Below are 26,489 nucleotides of genomic sequence, written 5' to 3'. Positions count from 1 at the left end.
ATCTAGCATTAAGCACAGTGCCAGGCACGAAGTAAGCGACGAGAAAATGATAGCTATTTGCTCTAATGGTTATAGGCACGAATCAGTTTTGAGTTAGTTTAGTGACTCCGCAGGAAGGGGGAGCAGAGGTGGAGCAGCAGGAAAGGATGGCGTTGGTTCGCTCATCAGGTCCCCTGCACCGCCCATGTCTCCTGCTCCGAGGCGTTTACTCCCGAAAGCTACTCCAGAGGCTCAGGCCACACTCGAGGAGGCCACCCAGGGCACTAGGACACCTCGGGGGCGCTTGCGGTTTGGCTCCCGGTCTAGCCCATACCGGGCCGAACCAACCCCGGGACTGCTCGAACTCACCTGCTTGACAGGTGTCGGCGGTCTGGGGCGTGACCGCGGAGGCGGCGGGTGCGGTGGGCGGGAGCTGAGTCTATGAAGCTCCAGGCGCATGGCACCCGCCGCCCAGTCGCCGCGGTGGCTGCCGGGATGCGCCGCAGCGAATGGTCGCGCCGGGCGCAGCTCTGAGTGACCTTTCACCCGCGCCCAGCGGTCCCGGGCGGCGGCACAAGGCGGAAGCCATGGCGGAGGCGGCGGCTGCGGCTGCGGCGGGCGGGACGGGCACGGGCGCGGGCGCGGGCTCCGGCTCCGGTTCTGCAGCGGACAGGGAGCGGGACCGCGCCGGGCGGAGGCTGCGGGTTCTTTCGGGCCATCTGCTGGGCCGGCCCCAGGAGGCTTTGAGTACCAATGAGTGCAAAGCGCGGAGAGCGGCGGCGGCGGCCGCCACGGCGGCGCCCACTGCCACTCCCGCCGCGCAGGAGTCGGGCACCATCCCCAAGAAGCGGTGAGTAGCGGCTCTGTGGAGCCGGTGAGGGACCAGTCCGGGCCTGTGCTGCGGGAGGGCACCGGCGAGATGGGAAGGGAGGTGACACGGGTGGGCGGAAGGCATTCGGGTCCCTGAAAGTGCGGACCATCTCGCTTTTAAGAGAGCGTGGATGAGACCCTGGATTCTGTTAGGAAGGGGGAAGGATGAAATGGTGGATTTTCGTCACTATTTGAGAGTAGTAGACCTGAAGAACTGTTATTGGGGAAGGCTTTCAGGGGACCCTTTTTCTTGGATTCATAATGCGAGAAATTCATTCTCTGTATTGAATTAATAGTTTGGAAGCCAAGGTCTTGGAATAAATAGAAGGGGTTTTATTGTGATCCTCTAAAGAAATTTAGGTTCGTACCAAATGATGGATCTCTTCTAATTCGCTCAAGCTTGGGTGCGGGGAGAAGTGGTTCCTGGAAGAAGGTGCTGCTGACTGGTTTCTGTGGGGTAGATTTCTGCTTGCTTAGGGATATTGTCTTTGACTTTGAGGGAGGAAATCAAGGGGTGGGTTAGAAGCAATAAACAGCAGACACTGGTTAGTGATTTAGGGTGTGGTGGTAGCTACTGAGCTCTGCTGTAACCTGAAGGTGAAAGATCCTTGTCTGTGGTTGAGGTTGTTTGTAAGACATCTTGACTACGACTTTTTGGCGAAATGTTAAGCTCTGATGGAAGCCACAAGGAAAAGCTATTTTTTGAGATGTGGTTTTGTCAGCATGGATAAACTTTTAAAGTGGAAAAAAAAGTTGCTAATGTTTAATGTGTACTTTCAATGTACCAGAGATTGTGCTAAATCTGTGATTTCTTTTACTCCTCTCCAAACTATGAGGTAGGTGCAGTTATCTCTCATTTTACAGATGAAGAAATAAACAAGATTTAGAAGCCTGCTGCAGGATTGGCTGGTACACTGTGTGGCAAGTTAGATTTCGAAAGCGTGTCAAGTTGACTTTAGGTCCAAATTCTTAAGCTGTACTGCTTCCGATGAATTCATTCATTAATTCAACATTCATGAGTCCTTCCTTCACTACATGCTCACTGTACTAAGAATAGAGAGATTTAAAAATGCAGTATTTACTCATAAGGAACTGATAGCCTAGTAAAGTAATGTTATAACACAGTGAGATAAGAAACTTAGCTGATAACCATAGCAAATAGTCACTTAACCCGGATTTGGGTATTTATTTGTTAGGGCAAAGGCTTTCCAGAGTAAGGATTGCCTGAGTAAATCTTGAAGGTTGTATTGGAAGGAGCCTGCCAAAGGAGAAAACCTTTTTTTTTTTTTTGGCTGCGTTGGGTCTTTGTTGCTGCATGTGGGCTTTTCTCTAGTTGTGGCGAGAGGGCTACTCTTCTTGCAGCGCCCGGGCTTCTCATTGCGGTGGCTTCCCTTGTTGCGGAGCATGGGCTCTAGGCACGCGGGCTCAGTAGTTGTGGCGCGCGGGCTTTGTTGCTCCGCGATATGTGGGATCTTCCTGTACCAGAGATTGAACCTGTGTCCTCTGCATTGGCAGGCGGATTCTTAACCACTGCACCACCAGGGAAGTCCAGAGAAAAGCATTCTCGGTGGAAAAACTGTGTTCACAGGTAAAGCAGTGAGAGGTTGAATTGCTAAGAGTTAAGTGTTGCAGGAGGAGGTGAGAATGACTTGGGATGAGGGTTGGAGATGTGGTCTTGTTTGCAGGATTTTATGTGGGGTAAAACATGATTACATTTACCTTTTAGAAAAGTCACATTGAGGATTGAGTTGAAGGTTTAAGCAGCTGAACATATAGTTTCTGGAAACATAGATCTGAGTTTGAATTTCTCCTTCACAATTCCAGCTGCATGACTTGGGCAAGTCACTTAACCTCTCTCAGAGCTTTAGACCCCTCATCTTTGAAAATGAGGACAATAATTCCTGCTTTGCATTGTTGCTGTGAGAATTGGAAAATATAAAGTGATCAAGCGCTTAGTGCAATGCCTGTTTCATAACCCCTCAACAAATGGGAGATGCAGTTTTGATTGAGTCCAGAAACAGGGAGACCGTTTAGAAGACTATTATCCTAGTGAGAAATGCTGTGATTCTGAACTAGGGCATAATGTTTGAAAAAGTATTAGGAGGTAAATTTTCCATAACTTGGTTACTGAGTGGTGGGGGAGGAAGGAATCAAGGATCACATCTCGGCCTCTGGCTTCATTTGAAGTTATATTAGCTGTGACTGGATTTAAAACTTTTCATTTTTCTAATGGCTTAATGTACATTTATGTCCATTCATTTGTGTGCATCTGTGTGATTGTACATTTATATGCAGGTTCACACTCTCAGAACTAAGTAGGTAGGACAGGTGTTCCTTAAGGCTGGATTTAGGGGCCTTTGTCTACAGCATTTGGAGAAAAATAGTAATGTTTGGAAGGCACATTGGGGTAATGGATGAGGCTTCTCATGGCTGAAGGTGACTGGTCTGGGAGGCCTTCTGTGGCTGTTCCATGGACTGAAGGCCCAACTGTATGTAATCTATGCTATCAGTGGCTCTGGTCTTTAATTCAGGATTAGGTGTGGCTAGTGGTAAAATTTAATCCTGTACAACTGTTTTAAAGTTTGAATCAAAATATGAGGGAACACAAAAACTTGTATTCGATGGAACATCAAAAGCTTCTTCACAGAGTGATCTACTGCTTAGCTGGGGCTCAGTTTGCCAGCACCAGAGCTGAGCCTAAAGGGAAGGCAAGTGATGGAGCAGGAAGGAGCCAGTGTGTATATCTAGTAAAGAGTGAGTGTGACTGTATGTCATTATTTTGGAAGCATTTGGTGATGTGTGTTATTCATATAATTCCTTCTCTTTTATTACCTTGGATGATGTCATTGGTTGTAATTCTTTTATCTCATGGCTGATTATCATCATGGAATTGGAGGAGTAACTTCTTGAAACTCCATGCTTTCATTCCCCTTACAGAGTATCATGCGTGTTAATTTACTCAACATTTATAAAGTAGTTGCTTTATGACGGATACTGTCTTAGGTTCTTAGGTATTGGAGGTAAAGAGATGATAATAGTCCTTGGCTTCAAAGAATTCAGTATAGCAAGGGAGATGCAAATGCCAGAACATTTTGAGTAGAGTCAATGTAGATACAGGTATAGATGCAGCACAAAGGAACGAAAGAGTAATATACTTTATCTAGGGGGTCAGGGGAAGCTTTCTGAAGATGGTTTAAAAATATGGATGATAGTGTGGTAGGTTGATTGGAAGGTGAGGGGAGTTTGTATTCCAGACAGAAGTTATAGCATATGGCAAAGCAGGGGGCCATGAAAGTGCATCTTGTATTTAGGTAACTAAATAATTCAGTATTGGTAGAGGTGGGAGTAAAGTGAAAAGAGGAGGGCACAAGCAGGTCATGGAGGCCTTTGGCCTGTAGGTCATCAGTCCATTCATTCTTTCACTCGTTTATGTGTGAATGTTTGCTTACTATGCAACACGTAACTGAACAAAGACTGCCGTTATGGACTTACATTCTAATTGGAGTGGAGATAGTGAACAGACAAGTAACACAGTATGTCAGATGATGGTAAGTATGATGAGAAAAATGAAGCAATGTAGGAGGATAGATGATGGAGAGCCCTTGAAGGAATTAAGCCGGGAAGGGACATGATCAGATTGGGTTTGGGTTTGAGAGCAATCACTTTGGCTACAGTGTTCAGAATGGATTGGAGAAGGATGAGGATGGATATAGGAAGATCCATTCGGGGAAGCTGTTGTAGCAGAACAGGTGAGAAATAATGAAGGATTAAACCAAGATGATGGCAGTGAGAATAGAGAGGAAAGGATGGATTTGCATTTTGGAAGTTAGTGCATTAGGTGATATTTAAAACCTGTTACACTTGTCACATGGTCTCCTATGAGTTGGTTCTAATTACTTCTGTCCAGGAACATATATTCTCATTATTTGAAGTTGCAGAGTAGAGTTTTGAGGATGATGGTTTACTTTTGGACCTCTGTTTTCCTTTAAGTGCATGTTACTCCATGAACAATTTCTTTTTGCTCTTGCTTCTGAATGGAGTTTTAGATTCCTAAAAATCATAGTAAATGTCAACAATGTATGTGACATTTTTATGCCTTGGTTTTGGATTTTTTCAGTTTTTTTTTTAAGTTACGTAATGTTATGAAAAAGAGAAGGAAAAAAGCCCTTGTTCACATCTGTCCCTCTATACTGATAACCACTTCTCCAGTTGTAATTTTGGCTGCAAACTCTTTGTGGTTTGCGTTAGTCAAAACTGTTCTATGGCAGTTTTAACAGAGGTTATAAACTCTTATGGTTCAGATCAAAAGAATATCTGATTAAGGAAGCTATTAATTACTTAATTTACTTGCCCATACTGTTACTTATACACACCATTCTTTAAAAAATAATGTATTATTTAACACCTACCAGAAACCTTGGTAGATATTTTCCAGAAGGAAGAACCTGAGTTAACCTCTTGTAAATGTTTCCCAGGAGGACATCTGGAGCCTGTAAGAGCTGATGCATTTCTGCAACAAGGTTATTTGCACAAGTGACCTGACTTACGATTTAACGTCATTTGGCAAAATTAGAGCTTATTTTAGTAGTTATGCTGAATGAAATACTTAGCCTGCATTGAATTCCTAGCTAGGAATTCTAGTAATAGTAGTAATAGAAGTTTTAATTTGATTAAGTCCTAATATACCAGGTACCCTGCTGAGGCTTTATGTACATTATCTCATTTAATTTTCAGAGTAGCTCTGAAAAGGAGGTGACACTATATGTATGTTACAGGTGAGGAAGTAGAGGCTTAGAGTAGTTAATTTGTCTAAAGTCATGCAGTTAGGAAATAAAAGAGACAGCATTTCAACTTTGATCTGTCTTCCTCCAGAGGCTGCGTTTCTTCCCCTATGCAATATTACTGCACTTGATGTTGTTCTCTAGGGGAAATTACCTACTTGGTTGTCATCAAGCTATTTTCTTTGTCATCCAAGTTGCAAATCTTTTGTTATTGAATAGATCATGATCATATACGGTGTCATAATTAAGAGAACATTAGTTTATATTGTACTTATTATACGAATTATAAAATATATGATCCTGTCAAAATGAAAGTCATAATATATACAATGGAATATTACTCAGCCATAAAAAGAAACAAAATTGAGTTATTTGTAGTGAGGTGGATGGACCTAGAGTCTGTCATACAGAGTGAAGTAAGTCAGAAAGAGAAAAACAAATACCGGGTGCTAACACATATATATGGAATCTAAAAAAAAAAAATAGTTCTGAAGAACCTAGGGGCAGGACAGGAATAAAGACGCAGACATAGAGAATGGACTTGAGGACACAGGGCAGGGGAAGGGTAAGCTGGGACGAAGTGAGAGAGTGGCAGGGACATATATACACTACCAAATGTAAAATAGATAGCTAGTGGGAAGCAGCCACATAGCACAAGGAGATCAGCTCGGTGCTTTGTGACCACCTAGAGGGGTGGGATCGGGAGGGTGGGAGGGAGGCTCAAGAGGGAGGAGTTATGGGGATATATGTATATGTACAGCTGATTCACTTTGTTATAAAGCAGAAACTAACACACCATTATAAAGCAATTATACTTCAATAAAGATGTTTAAAAAAATATAATGCATTGTTTAAAAAGATAGACCAACCTGTTTCCTTTTGTGAGTGAATTTTGCTGCTTGACTTGTGAGAGAAAATGGTTTTGAGAATAAAAGGGAAAGAGGAGGAGGAGGACTGTGGAAGACGCCAGATCAGAGGAGAAAGGAAGACAGGAGAAGAAGTAATGGGGGATTTACTGCCTGGGTGTAAATTAACTATCTTTGGACTGTAAATGAATAAGAAACCCTAAAGACTTAATCTCCATGGTTATTTGGTATCATACTTCTCTTAGATTGGAAGTATCATTTTGAGATGGACCACATCTTCTGTAAATAGACTTCATTATGTCAGGAAGTTTCTACTATAGAGCCATCTACCTTCTGATCACTTAATAAAAATATCTAGTAATAAATTAAGTGATCTTTTTTTAGGATGCAGAGAAATGGAGTGCTGTTGTAGTCAGATGAGATACTTTATGGAACCGTTTAAAAGCGAGTGCTGGGGCTTCCCTGGTGGTGCAGTGGTTAAGAATTCACCTGCCAATGCAGGGGACTCAGTTTCGATCCCTGGTCCAGGAAGATCCCACATGCCGCGGAGCAACTAAGCCCGTGCGCCACAACTACTGAGCCTGTGCTCTAGAGCCCGTGTGCCACAACTACTGAAGCCCGCGCGCCTAGACCCTGTGCTCCGCAACAAGAGAAGCCACCACAATGAGAAGCCCGCGCGGTGCAATGAAGAGTAGCCCCTGCTCGCCCCAACTAGAGAAAGCCTGCGTGCAGCAAGGAAGACCCAACACAGCCAAAAATAAAAAATAAAAAATAAATAAACAAATAAATAAAAAGCAAGTGCTAAGCAAGTATTACTCCTTTTGGTTTTATTTTCTTATTACTGAAATAAGATACTACTAATAAACTGATCTTCAACAGATTATGTTAATTTCAAATCCAAACCAAATCAAGGGATTCTGAGTAGAGTTTACTCTCTTTATTTGTTGGGCTTTAGGGGTAATATTTAGTTATACCTCTGTCCCACATCTGAGTTCAGAATCGACTGAGAAGTAAGTGTCAGAATATAGACAGATGGAGTAAAAATGTCAGCTTTATTACCAATAAAGCTGGTTGGAGTATATGGCTTGGATCTGGGCTACCTAATATTTACCCTGAATTAGCTATGCTCAGTCACAGGTAGTGCTGGACCACAGATTTCCTCTGCAAGGGCAGAGTCAGCTCTGGGAAGCCTCATACGTGGCACTGAGAGACTAGAGTATAACCTCTCCATAGCCGATAGATTGGAGAGAGAGAAAAACAGCTGACCGCAGGTGCTTAATGCCTCCTCTCAGAAGCCACTAACCAGGTAAGTCACTCTTCCCATGAGAAAGAGTGAATGTGTGAGGGCTGGGGAGAGGCCAGGACTGTTACCTTTCTGAAGTCCCTCCACATTGGAAACTGGAGGCTGGAGAATGGAGGTTTTGCTGGAATGTTTTTGGAGAAATTAAGGGAAAGGGCTGAAAACTTTTTGGTAAATAAACAGTCTTCCATCTATATCATTTGCATGTATTATCCCTGTTGCCTACTGAATATATTATAGTTTCCTTGGTAGGGCAGTTAGCGTCCTCCAGGAGGATCTGTCTAAATCAGCCTTTCCAGGCTGTCTCTTATTTCCTTGATACCTACTGTGTACTCTAGCTACATACCAGAATTATTGCTGTTCCCAGAACATGGTCTTCCCTTCCCCTTTTCTTTTTTTGATATGTTAGTGTGTCTCAAAGTATAGTACACATAGCACTGATGGTCCTGAGATAATTTGGGGTGGTACAAACCTTATTTGGATAGTTATAAATGTTTGTATATATACTTATTTTTGTTAAACTTTATTGAATTCTTACAAATTTATTATAAAAGTAAATGCACAAATCTTAAGTTTACAGCTTACTTTTTAAAAAAAATTTATTTTTGGCTGCATTGGGTCTTCGTTGCTGCGCATGGGCTTTCCCTAGTTGCGGTGAGCGGGGTCTACTCTTTGTTGCGGTGCGTGGGCTTTGCATTGCAGTGGGTTCTCTTGCCGCGGATCATGGGCTCTAGGTGCGCGGGCTTCAGTAGTTGCAGCACGTGGGCTCAGTAGTTGTGGCACGTGGGCCCTAGAGCACGCAGGCTTCAGTAGTTGTGACGTGTGGGCTCAGTAGTTGTGTTATGTGGGCTCTAGGGTGCACAGGCTTCAGTAGTTGTGGCATGCGGGCTCAGTAGTTGTGGCTTGCAGGCTCTAGAGTGCAGGCTCAGTAGTTGTGGCGCACGGGCTTAGTTGCTCCACGGCATGTGGAATCTTCTCGGACCAGGGATTGAACCTGTGTCCCCTGCGTTGGCAGGCGGATTCTTAACCACTGTGCCACCAGGGAAGTCCCTTTGCTTAGCTTTCTTAAAAGAAAAACATTAACGTCTGACTTTGATTCTCTTCTCTTAAGCAGTCATGTGTTTAATTCTAGGTCTTTCTGTAGTTGAAATATGCTTACTCATTAAGGAAGGCTGTTACCATTCTAGGTAACTGCAGTTACTTTTGACAAGGGAGTTTTGCCTCTTGAGTGAGATCATCTTAACACTCACTAAGAAAAATACTGTGTTGTAAATAATATTTGGCCTTGCCAGCATATCTCAAGTTACTAACCAGAGATTTGGGCCAGGATGCTGACGAGATTCTTGTCAGTAACTTTACTGGGACTCTCCAAACTCTATTTATAGTTGCCATGTCAGCCACCTCATACCACCAAGTGGGGAGCGTTCATGTATCTCAGGACCTTGTAATCAAGTAATACGAATTATTTAATTTTTATATTCACAGTTTGCAACTCCCACTCAGATTGATTATGTGGTTGGATTTTGCATTTCTTCTAAAGACATTTGAACTTTATAGGAATCCAGCATCAGGGATATTAAAGTGACACCCACTTGAATTCTATTCTGCTGTCAACTCATATTTTATAAATTACTGTCCACTAGAGCTTTCTGTGATGATGGAAATGTTCTGTGGTCTGCACTGTCCAATACGGTAGCCACTAAGCACATGTGGCCATTATGCACTTGAAATTAAGGGGCCATTAAGCGGCTAGTGTGACTGAGGAGCTGAGTTTTAAATTTTGCATACTTTTAATTAATTTAAATTTAAGTAGGCACATATGGTTAGTGACACTATGTTAGCACAGCTATAGTTTGAAACTTAACTCATTATCTATCTTTTCATGTTCCCAAATGAAGTTACTGTTCTGAGTTTTCTTATTTCTCTAAGTATTAGCACCAGTTCTGTAGTCACATCCTTCAGCCCTTACTCTTGAACTTCTTTCCATTCTTTTTTTTTCTTTTTTCCAACTTTTAAAAATAGAAGGATAATTGACTTAACAATGCTATATTAGTTTCAGGTGTACAACGTAATGATTTGATATTTTTATGCATTACAAAATTATCACCACGTTAAGTCTACTTACCGTCTGTTACCATACAAAATTATTACAATATTACTGACTTATAATCCTTAATTGTACATTACATCTCCATAACTTAATTTTTTTTAATAACTGGAAGTTTGTATTTCTTAATCTCCCTCACCTATTTCACTCATCCCCCGCAACCCCCTTCCCTCTGGCAACCACTATCAGTTTGTTCTCTGCATTAATGAGTCTCATTTTTAAAATTTTATGTTTGTCGTTTGTTTTGTTTTTTAGATTCTACATATAAGTGAAATCATACAGTATTTGTCTTTCTCAGTCTGACTTATTTCATTTAGCATAATACCCTTTAGGTCCATCCATGTCGTCACAAGTGGCAAGATTTCATTCTTTTTTATGGCTAAGTAATATTCCATTGTGTGTGTGCCATATATTTTCTTTATCTGTTCACCTATTGATAGACACTTAGGTTGCTTCCATATCTTGGCTTTTGTAAATAATGCTGCAGTGAACATAGGGGTGCATATGTCTTGGATCATATGGTGGTTCAATTTTTAGTGTTTTGAGGAACCTCCATACTGCTTTCCATAGTGCTGCCCAATTTACATTCCCACCAACAATGCACAAGGGTTCCCTTTTCTCTGCATCCTCACCAGTGCTTGTTCATTGTCCTTTTGATAATAACCATTCTGACAGTTGTGATGTGATAACTCATTGTAGTTTTGATTTGCATTTCCCTCATGATTTGTGATGTTGAGCATCTTTTTATGTGTCTGTTGGACATCTGTATGTTTTCTTTGGAAAAATGTCTATTCAGGTTCTCTGCCAGTTTTTAAATTGGGTTGTTTGGGGCTTTTTGATGTTGAATTGTGAATTCTTTGTGTAGTTTGGATGTTGACCCCTTATTGGATATATTGTTTGCAGATATTTTCTACCATTCAGTAGGCAGCTGTTGATAGTTTCCTTCACTGTGCAAAAGCTTTTTAGTTTGATGTAGTCTCATTTGTTTATTTTTGCTTGTTTCTCTTGCCTGAGGACATATCCAAAAAAGTATTAAGACTGATGTCAAAGAGTGTACTGCCTATGTTTTTTTCTAGGAGTTTCATGGTTTGAGGTCTTAAATTTAAGTCTTTAACCCTTTTTGAGTTTATTTTTGTATGTGGTGTGAGAATATAGTCCAGGCAGATTCTTTTGCAAGTTGCTATTCAGTTTTCCCAGCACTGTTTATTGAAGGGACTGTCTTTTCTCGCCTCCTCTGTCATGGATTAATTGAACATATAAGTGTGGGTTCATTTCTGGGCTCTCTGTTCTGTTCCATTGATCCATGTGTATGTTTTTGTACCAGTACCGTGCTGTTTTGATTACTGCAGTTTGAAATCAAGGAGTGTAATATCTCTGGCTGTGTTCTTTCTCAAGTAGAGAAAGGTGCTTTTGGCTATTTGGGGTCTTTTGTGTTTCCATACAAATTTTAGAATTATTTGTTTTAGTGTGAAAAATGCAATTGGTATTTTGATAGGGATTGCATTGAATCTGTATATTGCATTGGGTAGTGTGATTGTTTTAACAGGATTCTTTCAATCCATGAGCACAGTGTATCTTTCCATTTGTTTGAGTCATCTTCAATTTTTTTCATCATTGTCTTATAGTTTTAAAGTACAAGTCTATTACCTCTTTTGTTAGGTTTATTCCTAGGTATTTATTCTTTTTGATGTATTTTTAAATGGGATTGTTTTCTTAATTTCTCTGATAGTTCATTATTAGTGTTTAGAAATGCAACATATTTCTGTATATTAATTTTGTATCCTGCAACTTTTCTGAATTTATTGATGATTTCTAGTAGTTTTTTGGTGGCATCTGTAGGATTTTCTATATGTAGTATCATGTTATCTGTAAACAGTGACAGTTTTACTTCTTCCTTTCCAATTTGGATTCTTTTTCTTGTCTGATTGCTGTGGCTAATACTTCCAATACTGTGTTGAATAAAAGTGGTGAGAGTGGGCATCCTTGTCCTGTTCCTGATCTTAGAGGATTGCTTTCAGCTTTTCACGGTTGAGTATGATGTTGGCTGTGGATTTGTCATTTGTGGCCTTTATTATGTTGAGGTATGTTCCCTCTATACCCACTTTTTGAGAATTTTTAATCATAAAAGGATATTGAATTTTGTCAATAGCTTTTTATGAATCTACTGAGATGATTGTGTGATTTTTATTCTTCAGTTTGTTAGTGTGGTGTATGTGGATAATCAACCATCCTTGCATCCCTGGGATAAATCCTTCTTGATCATGCTGTGTGATCCTTTTAATGTATTAATGTATTTGGTTTGCTAATATTTTGTTGAGGATTTTTGCATCTATGTTCATCAGTGATATTGGCCTGTAATTTTTGTTTGTTTGTTTGTGGTGTCTTTGTTTGGTTTTGGTGTCAGGGTGATTTTTTTTTTTTTTAATTGTCAGGGTGATTTTGACCTTGTAGAATGAGTTCAAAAGTGTTCCTTCCTCTTCAATTTTTTGGAATAGCTTCAGAAGGATAGGTATTACTATTCTTTAAATGTTGGGTAGAATTCACCTGTGAAGCTGTCTGGTCTTGGACTTTTGTTTGTTGGGAGGTTTTGTTTTGTTTTAATTACTGGTTCAATTTCATTACTAGTAACCAGTCTGTTCATATTTTCTATTTCTTCCTTATTCAGTCCTGGGAGATTGTGTTTCTAGAAGTTCATCTGTTTCTTCTAGGTTGGTCAATTTGTTGGTGAATAGTTGTTTGTAGTAAACTCTTTTTATCCTTTGTATTTCTGTGGTATTGGTTGTACCCTCTTCTTTTTCATTTCTCATTTTATTTAATTGGGCCATCTCTCTTTTTTTTTCTTGAGCCTGGCTAAAGGTTTATCAATTTTATCTTTTCAGAGAACCGGCTCTTAGTTTTATTGTTCTTTTCTATTGCTTTTTACTCTCTATTTCATTTACTTCCACTCTGATCTTTTTTTTTTAAATATTTTTTTTTATTTATTAATTTGGTTGCACCGGGTCTTATTTATTTATTTATTTTTATATTTATTTTTGGCTGTGTTGGGTCTTCGTTTCTGTGCGAGGGCTTTCTCCAGTTGCAGCAAGTGGGGGCCACTCATCATCGCGGTGCGCGGGCCCCTTCACTATCGCGGCCTCTCCTGTTGCGGGGCACAGGCTCCAGACGCGCAGGCTCAGTAGCTGTGGCTCACGGGCCCAGTTGCTCCGCGGCATGTGGGATCCTCCCAGACCAGGGCTCGAACCCGTGTCCCCTGCATTAGCAGGCAGATTCTCAACCACTGCGCCACGAGGGAAGCCCCCCACTCTGATCTTTATTATTTCTTTTGTTCTACTAACTTTGGGTTTTGTTCTTTTTCTAGTTCCTTTAGGTGTAAGGTTAGATTGTTTATTTGAGATTTTTCTTGTTTCCTGAGGTAAGCATGTATTGCTATAAATTTCCCTTTTAGAAATGTTTTTGCTGCATTCCATAGATTTTGGATCATTGTGTTTCCATTTTCACTTATCTCCAGGTATTTTTTGATTTCCCCTTTGAGTTCTTCAGTGACTCATTGATTGTTTGGTAGCATGTTGTTTATACTCCACATATTTGTGTTTTTTGCAGTTACTTTCTTGTAGCTGCTTTCTAGTCTCATACCATTGTGGTTGGAAAAGATGCTTCATATGATTTCAGTATTCTTAAATTTATTGAGACCTGTTTTGTGGCCTGGCATGTGATCTATCCTGGAAAATATTCTGTGTGCACTTGAAAAGAATCAGTATTCTGCTGTTTTGGATGGAATGTTCTGTATAGGTATTAATTCAGTCTGGTCTAATGTGTTGTTTAAGGCCAGTGTTTCCTTATTGATTGTTGGATGATCTGTCCATTGATGTAAGTGAGGTGTTAAAGTCACCTACTGTTATTGTGTTGCTGTCAATTTCTCTTTTTATGTCTATTAATATTTGCTTTATGTATTTAGGTGCTCCTATGTTGGGTGTATATATATTTACAACTGTTATTTTTTTGGTTGGATTGATCCCTTTATCGTTATGTAATATCCTTCTTTGTCTCTTGTTAGTTTTTGTTTTAAAATCTATTTTGTCTGTTATAAGTATTGCTACCCTGGCTTTCTTTTCATATTCATTTTCATGGAATGCCTTTTTCATACCCTCACTTTCAGTCTGTGTGTATCTTTAGATCTGAAGTGAGCCTCTTGTAGGCAGCATATATATGGGTCTTGGCTTTTTTTTCACTCAGACATTCTATATCTTTTGAACGGAGTATTTAAAGTAATTATTGATAGGTATGTACTTATTGCCATTTTGTTCATTGTTTTGGGGGTGTTTTTGGTGATTCTTTTTTTGTTTTTTTGTTTCTTCTTTTGCTCTTCTCCCTTGTGATCTGATGATTATCTTTAGTGTTATTTTGGATTCCTTTCTCTTTTTTGTGTGTGTATTTATTAAAGAGTTTTGGTTTGTGGTAACCATGAGGTTTATATATAGCAATCGTATATACTTGGTTATTTTAAGTTGTTGATCCCTGAAGTTCAAATGCATTTTAACAATCCTGCGTTTTTACAGCCTCCCCCATGTTCACTATTTGTGACATCATATATTACATTCTTTTGTGGATGCACGCTTATTGTGGATATAGATGATTTTTACTACTTTTGTTTTTTAACCTTCCTACTAGCTTTATAAGCGGTTGATCTATTACCTTTACTGTGTATTTTGCCTTTGCCAATGAGATTTTTCCTTTTGTACTTTTCTTTTTAAAAATGTATTTATTTATTTTTGGCTGTGTTGGGTTTTTGTTGCTGCGTGCTGGCTTTCTCTAGTTGCGGAGAGTGGGGGCTACTCTTTGTTGTGGTGCGCAGGCTTCTCATTGCAGTGGCTTCTCCTGTCGCAGAGCACGGGCACTAGGCGCGCGGGCTTCAGTAGTTGCATCACGCGGGCTCAGTAGTTGTGGCTTGTGGGCTGTAGCGCACAGGCTTAGTAGTTGTGGCAAACAGGCTTAGTTGCTCTGCGGCATGTGGGATCTTCTCGGACCAGGGCTTGAACCCGTGTCCCCTGCATTGGCAGTTGGATTCTTAACCACTGCGCCACTAGGGAAGCCCCTCCTTTTGTACTTTTCATATTTTTTTTCGTTTTTTCTTTCCTTTTTTTTTTTCTGGCTGTGCTGCATGGCATGCGGGATCTTAGTTCCCCAACCAGGGGTTGAACCCATGCAGTGGAAGCACAGAGTCTTAATCACTGCACCACCAGGGAAGTCCCAGTACTTTTCATATTTCTAGTTGTGGCCTTTTATTTTCTGCTTAGAGAAGTCCCTTTAATATTTCTTATAAAGGGGTCTCACGGTGCTGAACTCCTTTAGCTTTTGCTTGTTTGTAAAGTTTTTAGTCCCTCCTTCAAATCTGAATGAAATCCTTCCCAGGGAGGGTATTCTTGGTCTAGGTTTTTCCCTTTTATCTCTTTAAATATATCATGCCACTTCCTTCTGGCCTGCAGAGTTTCTGCTGAAAAGTCAGCTGATAGCATTATGGGAGTTCCTTTGTCAGTAATTTGTTGCTTTCCCCTAGCTGTTTTTCATATTCTCTCTTAATCTTTAATTTTAGCCATTTTAATTACAGTGTGTCTTGGTGTGGTCCTCTTTGGGTTGATCCTGTTTGGGACTATCTGTGCTTCCTGAGCCTGAATGTTTGTTTCCTTTCCCAGGTTAGGGAAGTTTTCAGCTATTATGTCTTCAACTATGTTCTCTGCCCCTTTCTCTCTTCTGGGACACCTATAATGAGATGTTAGCACACTTGATGTTATTCTAGAGGTCTCTTAAACTATACTCATTTTTTAAAAAATTATTTTTTCTTTTTTCTGTTAAGCTTGGGTGATTTCCACTGCTCTGTTTTCCAGTTTGCTGATCTGTTCCTCTGTATCATGTAATCTGCTGTGGATTTGAGTGTATTTTAAAATCTTGGTGATTGTGTTCTTCACCTCTGGTTCTTTATGTTTTCTATCTCTTTGTTAAACTTTTCACTGTGTTCATCCATTCAGATGGATGAGTGTTCATCCACTCAGAACTTCTCCTGAGTTCTTTGAGCATATATATGATCATTACCTTGGACTCTACTGGGGAGATTGCTTATTTCCACTTTGCTTAGTCCTTCTTCTGGGGTTTTGACTTGTTCCTTTGTTTGGAACATATTCCCTGTTTCCTTTTTCTGCCTCATTCCTGGTGTGGCTGGCTCTGTGGCCTGGAGAATCCTGGGGCTGGCGCCTGTCCACTGTGGGCGGGTCTGGGCCTGGTCTGGTGGTGGTAGTGGCCAGTTCCCTGGGCAGCTGACTGTGGGGCTGGGGGGGTCTTGGGTGCCTGCCCACTGGTGGGCGAATAATCCCCAAGTGCTAATGTGCTAGAGGGAGGACTCCAGAATGGCACTTTCCCATACCGTTGTCTTCATACTGTAGAATGAGCTCCCCAAAATGTCTGCACCAGTATCTGTCCCCAGGGGGAGTCCCAGTTGCCTCCTGCCTCTCCCAGGAGGCTTGCCAAGATCAACAAGCAGGTCTGACCCAGGCTCTTCTCAAATTACTGCCTGTGTGCTGGGACTAAGAGTGTGTGAGATTTTGCATGCACCCTTTGAGAGTGGAGTCTCTGTTTCCTCCAGCTCTCCCATATACAGGCCCCACTGGCTTTCAATGCCAGCCATTCTGGGGCGTCATCTTCCCAGTGCAGGACCCCAGGCTAGGAAGTCTGGTGTGGGCCTCAAACCCCTCACTCCTTGGGGAGAACTTCTCCATGGATTCTGTTATCGTTCTGTTTGTGGGTTGCCTATCTGAGGATGTGGGTTTTGAGTGTACCATGTCTCTGCCTGTTCTACCAATCATGTGGTTCCTTCTTTATATCTTTAGTTGTGGAAAACCTTTTCTGCATCTTCAGGTGATTCTCATAGATCGTCACTCTGTAAATAGTTATAATCTTGGTGTGCCTGTGGGAGGAGGTGAGCTCAGGGTCTTCCTACTCTGCCATCTTGGCCATGCCCCTCTTTTCATTCTTTTAACATTGAACTCTCTTTTGAATTATTCAAATTAATAATTAATTCTATGGTCCCTCTGCTGCTTTTGTACATGTTTGTCTTGTGTGTCTTGTTTGTCTTGTGTGTCTTGTCTTGTGTGATCCTCACAATCACCCATTTTATAGATCAGTAACTGAAGTTCATAGACACTTGCCAGGTAATAGTCACTTGTTACCTAGTAAGAGTTGAGCTTAGATTTGAGTCCAGACCTTTTCTCTCAAGTCTAGAGCTTTTTCCTTTATACTATACGGATATAACCAAGTCGTATTCATTTTTTCTTCACAATCTTTCTCACATTCATTTTGTGCACTAAACAGGTATTTATCAGTCATTTGTGTTCTAGGTGCTTAGGCTGTATCAGTGAACAAAATGGACAAAGATTTTGCCCTCATGGAGCTTATGTTCTAATGAGTGAAATGGGTAATTACTTATTTATTATGTTCAGTTAAATTGTTAAGTCTCTTAGAAGGTGGTAAGTGCTGTGGAAAAAAGAAAAAGTGGAGCAGAGTAAGGAGGTAGGTTCAGATTTTAAACAGGATGTTATTGGAGAAATGGCATTTGAACAAATATATGAAGATGACAGAATTTAGCTGTATTCATATCTAGTTAAAGTGAGTATTCCAGGCAGAAGAATAGTGTGTGCAGACCCCCTAAGGGGAGGCGTACATGTGTCATATTAGGAGAGTAACAATGAGACTAGTGTAGCTGGAGTGAAGTCATAACCTCCTACCCCCAACCACTGTTTAAAGTCTGTACCTTTAAAATCTCAGCTTCTAATTTACCTGTCTCTTCTGTTCTAGTCAAGGTCTCTTATTTACATCACATTTTCTAACTTTCACACCTTTTCTTGTGCCATTCTCTAAAAATCCTTTGCTTATTTGACACCAGGCTTCAGGGTTTATTGTTTTGGGGATCTTTTCTTTTTGTTCTTGAGAATTGAGGGGAGGGCACTCTGGGTCTGTTACCTCTTCCCTGTAATTTCTCATATTATGAACAGTAACTCTTAAAAGAAAAATACTGTTAAGTATCATGCAATGTAACATCTAGACCTGGAGCCTTACTTCATTTAAATCAGTTGGATATTCTTTAGCCATCTCCTCACCCTTTGAAACTTCACCTACCCAAGTTTGTTGGTGATTTATACAGTGTTTTCTATGTGCTAAGCGCTGAGGAGGATTAGAACATAGTTTTTGCCTTCTGGGACTTGCAGTTCGACTAAGGAAGAGTGATGTGTATTTTATTACTGCAAGGTGCTAAGTGCTATAACAGATGTATGAGAGGAAAATGGTGACTGGTACAGCAATGGAAGGGCAGCTTCATTTCAAAGAAACATAGATTCGAAGAGTTGGAAGAGTATTATTCTATGTCACGATGGAAAAATTCTTATGTCTGAGGGTGAAAACATTGATGAGAAGATTTGGATGATCATAGAATATATTCCCAGTTTTGCCCAATTTTAAAGAATGCTATGATAACCTTTTTACAGTTAAATCCTTAAGAATTTTTTTAAGGCACATTTTTAAAAAGGGCTTAGCATTGGAATACATGATTCATTTACTTTGTTGGCAGAGCCAGAAATAAAGGACAACTGCTTGTTTGGACTTAATTTTGACCAAAAATAAAGAATTGGACATGATTGGAATCCTAGGAGAAATACTGCTGTTGTATTTGAGCTGATTTCTATCGTATAATTTAAGAAAGCAGCTTTCTAGAAATTCAGATAAAAGGAAATTATATATTTTGGCCTGAGTTGCTAATGGGAAACCAAATAATGACCATAGGAAGCCTAGGAAAATGTTCTTTACCCTGCCTGGGCCTCTGAGGTGATGAAAAGGAGAGAGAGCTGAGGCAACTGGCTTAGATACGCCAATTTAAACTGCTTATTGTTATCAGTAAATAATGTATACTCCACACTTACTCAGTTGGCTCATACTGTTTGAACAAATCCCTCTATATGAGGTGATACACTTTAAGGATTATAGTCTTAGCAGTTTCCTTTTTCTCCCAACATATTATTTTGAAAACATTTAAACATATTGCAAAATTGAAATCATAGCTTGATGGTTAAGGAGTGTTGGAGCCAGAAGACCAAGATTTAAATCCTAGTTGTATCGTGTGCCTGGACAAGTTACTGACTCTCAACCTGTTTTCTCATGATTTAATTAGAGATAATAACACGTATATCACTGGATTGATGTGAGAAGTAAATGAGATAATGATTGGAAAATGCTTAGCTTTACAGCATTATGCAACACTGTTACTATTGCAGTAAACTGTGTAGAAAGGAGTAATAAGAATCCTGTGCTGAAATAGTTTCTGAAGGTGGAAGCACGGCAAGAAGTGGGAAGTCGTCAGTGGAAACCATGGCATTTTAATAGCAAGAACAAACTTCTAATAAATATCACCTTATGCATTAGAGAGGAAAGGAAGAACCGGAAGAGTAAAGAGCATCAGCAGTTTCATATACTACATAGTAGGCTGCTGGTCAGTATCGTGCACATGTTGGTCACCCTTATGTTATTTCTCATTTTGCAACTCTTCTCAGTTGCTCTTAGGAGTCGTGGCCCACTGCTGCCTCTACTTGGTATGTGGCCTTGGTGACCACATATATTGGAATGTGAATAAACATATTATTGTCCGAAAGACAAATTATTTGATAAGTCGTTCTCTTAATTTTTATGCTTTGTAAATGTATTAACTAGGAAATTTCCATAACAGGTCAACTTTCCAAAATTTGGATCAGAAAATATTGTCTCCGTGTAGCTCTTGTTCCCCCCTTCCAGGATAATCCTTTGTAAAATTTGGTTATAGATCTGTCCACCTCCTCTGTCATGTAACCAAATCTTCATTTCCTGTTATCCCTTTCCTCTCTCTTCCACAAGGTGAGTGCCCCCACTTTTTCTTCTTGCTGCCCTGTTCTGTTACAAAACTCTACTCAGGCCAGTCCTCTCCTATAGTGCAGTGAGTTTAAAATTTTAATTTTTTTCCCCTTCCTTCATTTCCAGTCCCTCCTGATTTTGATAGAGTTTGGGTGAGAGCAACTTGATTTTAAATCATTTACATTATTGTTGACTATATTCCCCACACTGTACGTTTCATACCTGTGACTCATTTATTTTGTAACTAGAAGTTTGTACCTCTTAATCTCCCTCATCTTTTTCTCTCATCCCTCCATCCACCTCCCCTCTGACAACCACCTGTTTGTTCTCTGTACCTGTGACTCTGTTGCTATGACTTTGTTCATTTGTTTTGTCTTTTAGATTCCCGCATGTAAGTGAAATCATACAGTATTTGTCTTTCTCTGTCTTACTTATTTCACTTAGTATAATACCCTCTAGGTCCGTACATGTTGTCGCAAATGACAAGATTTCATTCTTCTTTGTGGCTGAGTTATATTCCGTTATACATGTGTCAGTCACATCTTTGTAGGTTGCTTCCATATTTGGCTATTGTAAATAATGGTGCAGTGAACATAGGGGTGCATCTCTCTTTTCAAATTAGTGTTTTCATTTTCTTTGGATAAATACCCAGGAGTGGAATAGCTGGAGCATATGGTAGTTCTATTTTTAATTTTTTGAGGAACTTCCACACTGTTTTCCACCAACACTGCATGAGGGTTCCCTTTTCTCCACATCAGGACTCTGCTTTTAAAGTGAGCACCCAGGGCTTCCCTGGTGGCGCATTGGTTAAGGATCCGCCTGCCAATGCAGGGGACACAGGTTTGAGCCCTGGTCCGGGAAGATCCCACATGCCACGGAGCAGCTAAGCCCTTGCACCACAACTACTGAGCCTGTGCTCTAGAGCCCGTGAGCCACAACTATTGAGCCTGCGTACCACAACTACTGAAGCCCGTGCTCCGCAACAAGAGAAGCTACTGCGATGAGAAGCCTGCGCACCTCAACAAAGAGTAGACCCTGCTCGCCACAACTAGAGAAAGCCTGTGTGCAGCAATGAAGACCCAACATGACCAAAAATAAATTTTAAAAAATAAATTAAAGTGAGCACCCAAGGTGATATTTATACTCCCAAGAAGTTTGAGAACCTCTGTGGTTGTGATTGGGTCCTGATTTTAATATTTCCTTTTCTCTCCCCCCAAACTTTGTGGGGTTCATTTTTTTCTGTGAGTTTTCCAGAAGCAAAGGTAATAATCCCAACTACCTGTCATTTAAAGTAGAAGTGGCTGCTGCTTATTATTATTGTTATTATTTTAAGTAAAAAAACATTTGTTACAGCTGGAATGCTATGTATATCAAACAGACGTGGACTTCAGTCTTAGCCTTTTTAGGGTCTTGTCAAGAGTATTGAGTTGTCCCCTGGAGGACAACTTGTTCCCTAAGAAAGGGAATTCAGAGGCTTGGTTTTCATGGTAAAATGACATACAGATTTTTAGAGACATTCACATTCTCTTGTTCAGTTTTATAGTTTTTACAAAAATGGAAGACTGTATCAGAAATGGCCTTTGGTCGCTTACAGGTTGGTCAGTAGCTTGTGATAAAGTTCCTCTGCCAATTACTAGCAAGTAGGAGGGAGCAATGAAAGTTAAGTAACATTTTCACGGTTGTAGAGAAATTCTGGAATTGATTACCTAAATTGCCACATTGATTAGTTTACAGGTGGACAGTGGAGAAAACAAATTATGAAATTTAAAGTATAATTCAGGGAGCACACATGGTCAAGGGAAGTATACATTCTTGTTCTTTGTCTTTTGCTAAGACAACTCCCTGATACTGATTTGGGCTGTTTTCCTTATTACATAGACCAGCACATGAGGGTGAACAATAGAATGGTTGTGCCTTTCCAGGTCTTCAGAATGGCAGATACCAAGTTTGTGTGAGTGTGTGCGTGCGTACATGCCTACCATAGCACAAAATACTTGCAATATGTATGACTATAAGTATGAATGACCAATAGTCTGTATTTCCATTTTCAAAGAGATTATTCAAACAATAATGAATTTCCAATTGGTAGAATTTGGTAGGGTGTAAGGCAAATTTGGGGGTCAGGGAACGTCCCCGAGGAGCCTGCAGTGAGTAGTGAGTGCCAGATTATTCTGCCAAGGGGTAAGGCTGGCCTTGCTTTATTTACCCCAGTCCTCCCTTCTTTTCCAACTCTTTGTGCCTCTGTCTATAAGATTTTTTCCCCCATACCTGTATATTTCTTTTTTTTCCATTCATTAATTCATTGTGAGTATAATAGGAATTGGACCTTGGGGGACACAACTTTTGACCCTTGATTTCAGGTTTTAAAAAGTTTCTTCACAGTACCAGATTCTTGTAAACTATAAAGAGTTGACTGTAGGAAATTAAATATGTGTTTGATTTGCTGTATGTTTGAAGCTGACTCATTTGTAATGGAATTCTATCATTTTAAAAAAACCCAACAACTTGTAGAGATTGCTAAGTAACCCAACAATAGGTTTTATAACGAACCATCGTGGAATTTCTGTATGTATGTGAAAGAAACAATTGTCCTCTTGGAACAGAGAGAAACTGCCCTGAGACTTAAGGGCTGAGCAGCGTATTTGCTTCAAGTTCAGAGTTGTGGTAATCACAGCCCTTTAGTTCATGGCATTTGCCTATGAACAGATGTGAGGCCTCTTTTATTTATTTCCTCAATCTCTGATTTCTAATCCCATCTCCCCCTGCCCCACCATGGGCAACCATGAATGTTCTTAAATATATGTGTATGTGTTTTATAAAATATGCAGTATTATTTAGTGTGTGTATTTTTATTTGCTTAAATTGTATTATGGCATATAGATCATATTGTTTCTCCTTTTGTGTTCACTACTATTTAAAGAAGTCTCTTCATGTTTCTGTATATATATCTATCTCCCTCTCTGCTTCTGATTGCTGCATAGTATGTCAGGGAATTTACTTACCACTCATCCAATCCTTTAGTGATGCCTCCAGCTACTCTTACAAATAATTCTCCAGAGAATATATCACACATGTTTCCTTATGGAACTGTGTGTGAATTCCTCCCAAATGTATACCCAGGAGCTGTATAGTTGGGCCATAGAAATGCCATTACTTATGAAAAGTTAGCATACCATTGCTCTGTGGAGTGGTTTACCAGTAATGCTTTTCTGTTCCTCTTTTCCATGTTCTTGCTGACAACTTTCTGTGTCTAAAGTCTTATATTTTATCCATTTTACACTATCACATTGGATAAAATTAGAAAATTGATTGACTTATTACATGGAAGGGCCAAATTTTTATTATGGCAACTAGAGTTTTAATTTAGGGGATATTGAGGGAAGATTGAAATTCCTGTTGAAGTTCACAGGATTGCATGATAATGTCCAGGTTTTGCAAGGAGAAGCACACTGTTGTCCTGTTGGGCACGGATGTTATCTTGTTGACCTGTCCAGAAACCTGATCTTGTTAGGGTCCCGGAATCAATCGTAGTTAAGTAGTTTGACTTGTGTTAGCTACCTTCACTAGTGACCAAAGTTAGAGTGCCAATAGACAAACTCATGATGAAAAAATAAAATTGTCAAGCCCCCTGGACATTTCAGTTGGCCAGTTTTTCTCTGTAGGAAATAAAGTATAGTTAGAAGAGTTAGTGAGTTTTATATCAGGGCAAGAGGAAATATTCTGATTCAGATGTTTGATAGTGTCAAGCTTTCAGAGCCTGATGGCATTTATCTTTTTTCTAAGTCAAATTTTTTAACAGTCTTAGAACTGCAAGATTTGTTGTAGCAGTGTAAATTAAGTGGTGATTATCTATCCATGTCTTCTGTTTGAGTTTTTATATTCTTTTTTTTGTAAAGGGGCTTTCTTTTATAGTATGCATAAATTATTACACTTATAACTAAGCTACTTGGATTAACAACTAACTATTTGAAAGGGGATTAGTTGCACTGTTAGATTGAGACAATAAGCATTGTAAATAGTTGTATGGGAGTTTTGCTATTTAGTTTTTAGAAATAATTTTGTAGGACCTGTAGACTAGATGTGACCATGGTTTTAAATGTGTTTTAAAGCATATACATTTTAAATTAAATTTAGAATTAAACAGTATTCTGCAGATTTCTCTCCTCATTAGGCCTTTATATTGCTAATGGGAACTCAGCTTCAATTTATTTATTTATTTATTTATTTATTTATTTATTTATTTATTTATTTATTTATTTGGCTGTGTTGGATCTTCGTTTCTATGGGAGGGCTTTCTCTAGTTGTGGCAAGTGGGGGCCACTCTTCATCGCGGTGCGTGGGCCTTTCACTGTCGCGGCCTCTCTTGTTGCGGGGCACAGGCTCCAGACGCGCAGGCTCAGTAGTTGTGGCTCACGGGCCTAGTTGCTCCACGGCATGTGGGATCTTCCCAGACCAGGGCTTGAACCCATGTACCCTGCATTGGCAGGCAGATTCTCAACCACTGCGCCACCAGGGAAGCCCCTCAATTTTTTAAAATAAAAGAAGCTAGTAGGAAGATTGTTTCATTCATAGGTATTTTTTGGTAGCATATCTTTTCAGGGAAATATTTATTTTATTTATCAGATCTTGGTGTCTTTCTCATCACTTTTATTTTTTACTTCACTTTTGTGATTTCCTTTGGATTATTTGGGTCTTAAAGTAATTAAACACATTACCAGATAATGAGGATTTTAATTAGCACCAAAAACTCCTTGAAAGATCAAAAAAAAATTTTTTTAACTTCTACAGATTATAATACATATGGAATTAATTTGAATTTAACTGATACTGAGCTTTGTTAGTAGAAATCCAGCATTGGGGCTTAAGTTTCATACTTCAGTTTTTATTTTTCAAAAGCTCTGAGATCATATGATCTCTTTCTCATTGTTTAAATTAGAAAATATAGATAATAATTTGGTTTTTTATCTGAACTGAGCAGTGAAGTATCTTGTATTAGAATTTTGATTTTTGGAATTATATTGGAAAAATATTTTTTTTTTAGTTATCAGCTAGCTGAACTTTTTTTATTGCTAACCTCAAATAAAAGTAGCTCAAAGCATATTTTCCTTTTCTTTATTTTCCAGTGAAAACTATCATGATTAGAAATAGTAATGATAGGAACTATGCATTTATATCGGGATGCTTGCAACCTGTAATAGTGCTTAGAAAAATATTGATGTGATGAAGAAGAGGTTCCTTTAAATCACTAGTAGAGGAATAGTAATCTGACTTAATCTATGTTTGTACAGAGACATAAAAATGAAAATTTCCCATTTTAAGAATAAAGAAAGGAACGCTATGGTTTTGATAAAGATAATGTTAAATCTAAAATTTCAGTTAAAAATTGTGCAAAAATCAGCACTGGGAAATGCAGAATAGTGAGTATGTATAGCATGGGAGAATACTGCCACCTTGTGTACGTGTGGTGCTATTTTAATGTCTCCTTTTTCTTTTGTTATGCCAGCTAATATAATGTGCTTTTTCACTATTTGATACTGTGGTCAGATGTGTAAATGTGTAAAACATGGACTTGTGTGTGTGTGTGTGTGTAGTAAAATCAATCCAGCTTTTCTTGTTTCTTGGCGGGGGGGGGAGGGGAGTCTTATATCTTGAAGACATTAAATTTGTAGTTAGCTCTAAGAAGTGGAAAGTGTGAGAGATCAGTCTGGTTAGTTGATTTCTATGGTTAGTTGAGAATTGAATTCTTTTATTCGAATCTTATGGAAAGTTGGTGATTCTTTGATCATTCTTCATTTCGGGAGTGCTTTGGAATCATTATGATGAATGGCAGAATTCATTATCCTCTAGATAAAGGGAGTATAAGTCATTGGGTATCCTAATACAACCAGATTCCTTGATTCTTAAATGTTTTCCTTTAGGTCAAGTGCAGAATAATGATTATAATAATAACATGTAATAGTGCTTAGAAAAATACTAATGCGATGAAGAAGAGGTTCCTTTAAATCATTTTAGTTACCTGAGAGCATGACTTAGTGGGTTTTGAATATTACCTCTCTGAAGAGAAAGAATGACAAGATTGGGAGTTCACTTTCTGACACTCACAACTAACTTAACTGTGTAATCATGAGTACTTCTCTGGGCACACATTTCTTCATCTGAAAAATGAGCAGTTGAACTGGATGGTTTCTAAGGACCTTTTTAGTTTTAGAATTCTATGACCGTGTAAAGTTTTACTCTAATTTTTTAAATGTTAATGCTATAAAATGCCTTTCAGTGTACTCATTACATTCTTCTATATAAGAAGTTATTTTAAAGTTTAATGTAATCACATAGTTAAGTTTAACTGTCATAGAAAATATTAGTAATTTGAAGGGATACATGTATATAAAAGTTTAAAACCAGAAGCCTAGGAAATTTGCCTATGTTTTATTTAATATGTGGGGTACTTTGAACATAACAGAAAATTGGTTTGGGGGTAATCTAGATTTTAATTACATACTACTTAAGCAACATAACATTGTTTTTTTAAGGCACAAATGCATTACAAATGCCTGTATTTCAACTTCCGGGAAGCTTCCAAAAGTTGGTATAAGTATGGTAAGGCCTATATCATAGGCAGAATTTTCTGATTGAGATGACAAGAAAGAAAAAGGTACCTTAGCCTA

At 39.4% G+C, this 26,489-nt stretch overlaps 1 protein-coding gene across 1 annotated transcript in view; it reads left to right on the top strand.

The window, feature by feature from the left end:
* Positions 1–551: 551 nt before the first annotated feature.
* AGPS (alkylglycerone phosphate synthase) overlaps positions 552–26,489 on the top strand; it is a 143,890-nt gene continuing 117,952 nt past the window's right edge. Inside the window, exon 1 of the mRNA XM_068544862.1 lies at positions 552–829. Coding sequence (XP_068400963.1) covers positions 567–829 — 263 coding nt within the window. The 5' untranslated portion in view covers positions 552–566. The remainder of the gene's footprint in view (positions 830–26,489) is intronic.

Source organism: Eschrichtius robustus, chromosome 5 (assembly GCF_028021215.1).
Source record: "Eschrichtius robustus isolate mEscRob2 chromosome 5, mEscRob2.pri, whole genome shotgun sequence".
In the NCBI taxonomy this organism is placed as follows: domain Eukaryota; kingdom Metazoa; phylum Chordata; class Mammalia; order Artiodactyla; family Eschrichtiidae; genus Eschrichtius; species Eschrichtius robustus.
This window is presented reverse-complemented; position numbering and strand designations above follow the sequence as displayed.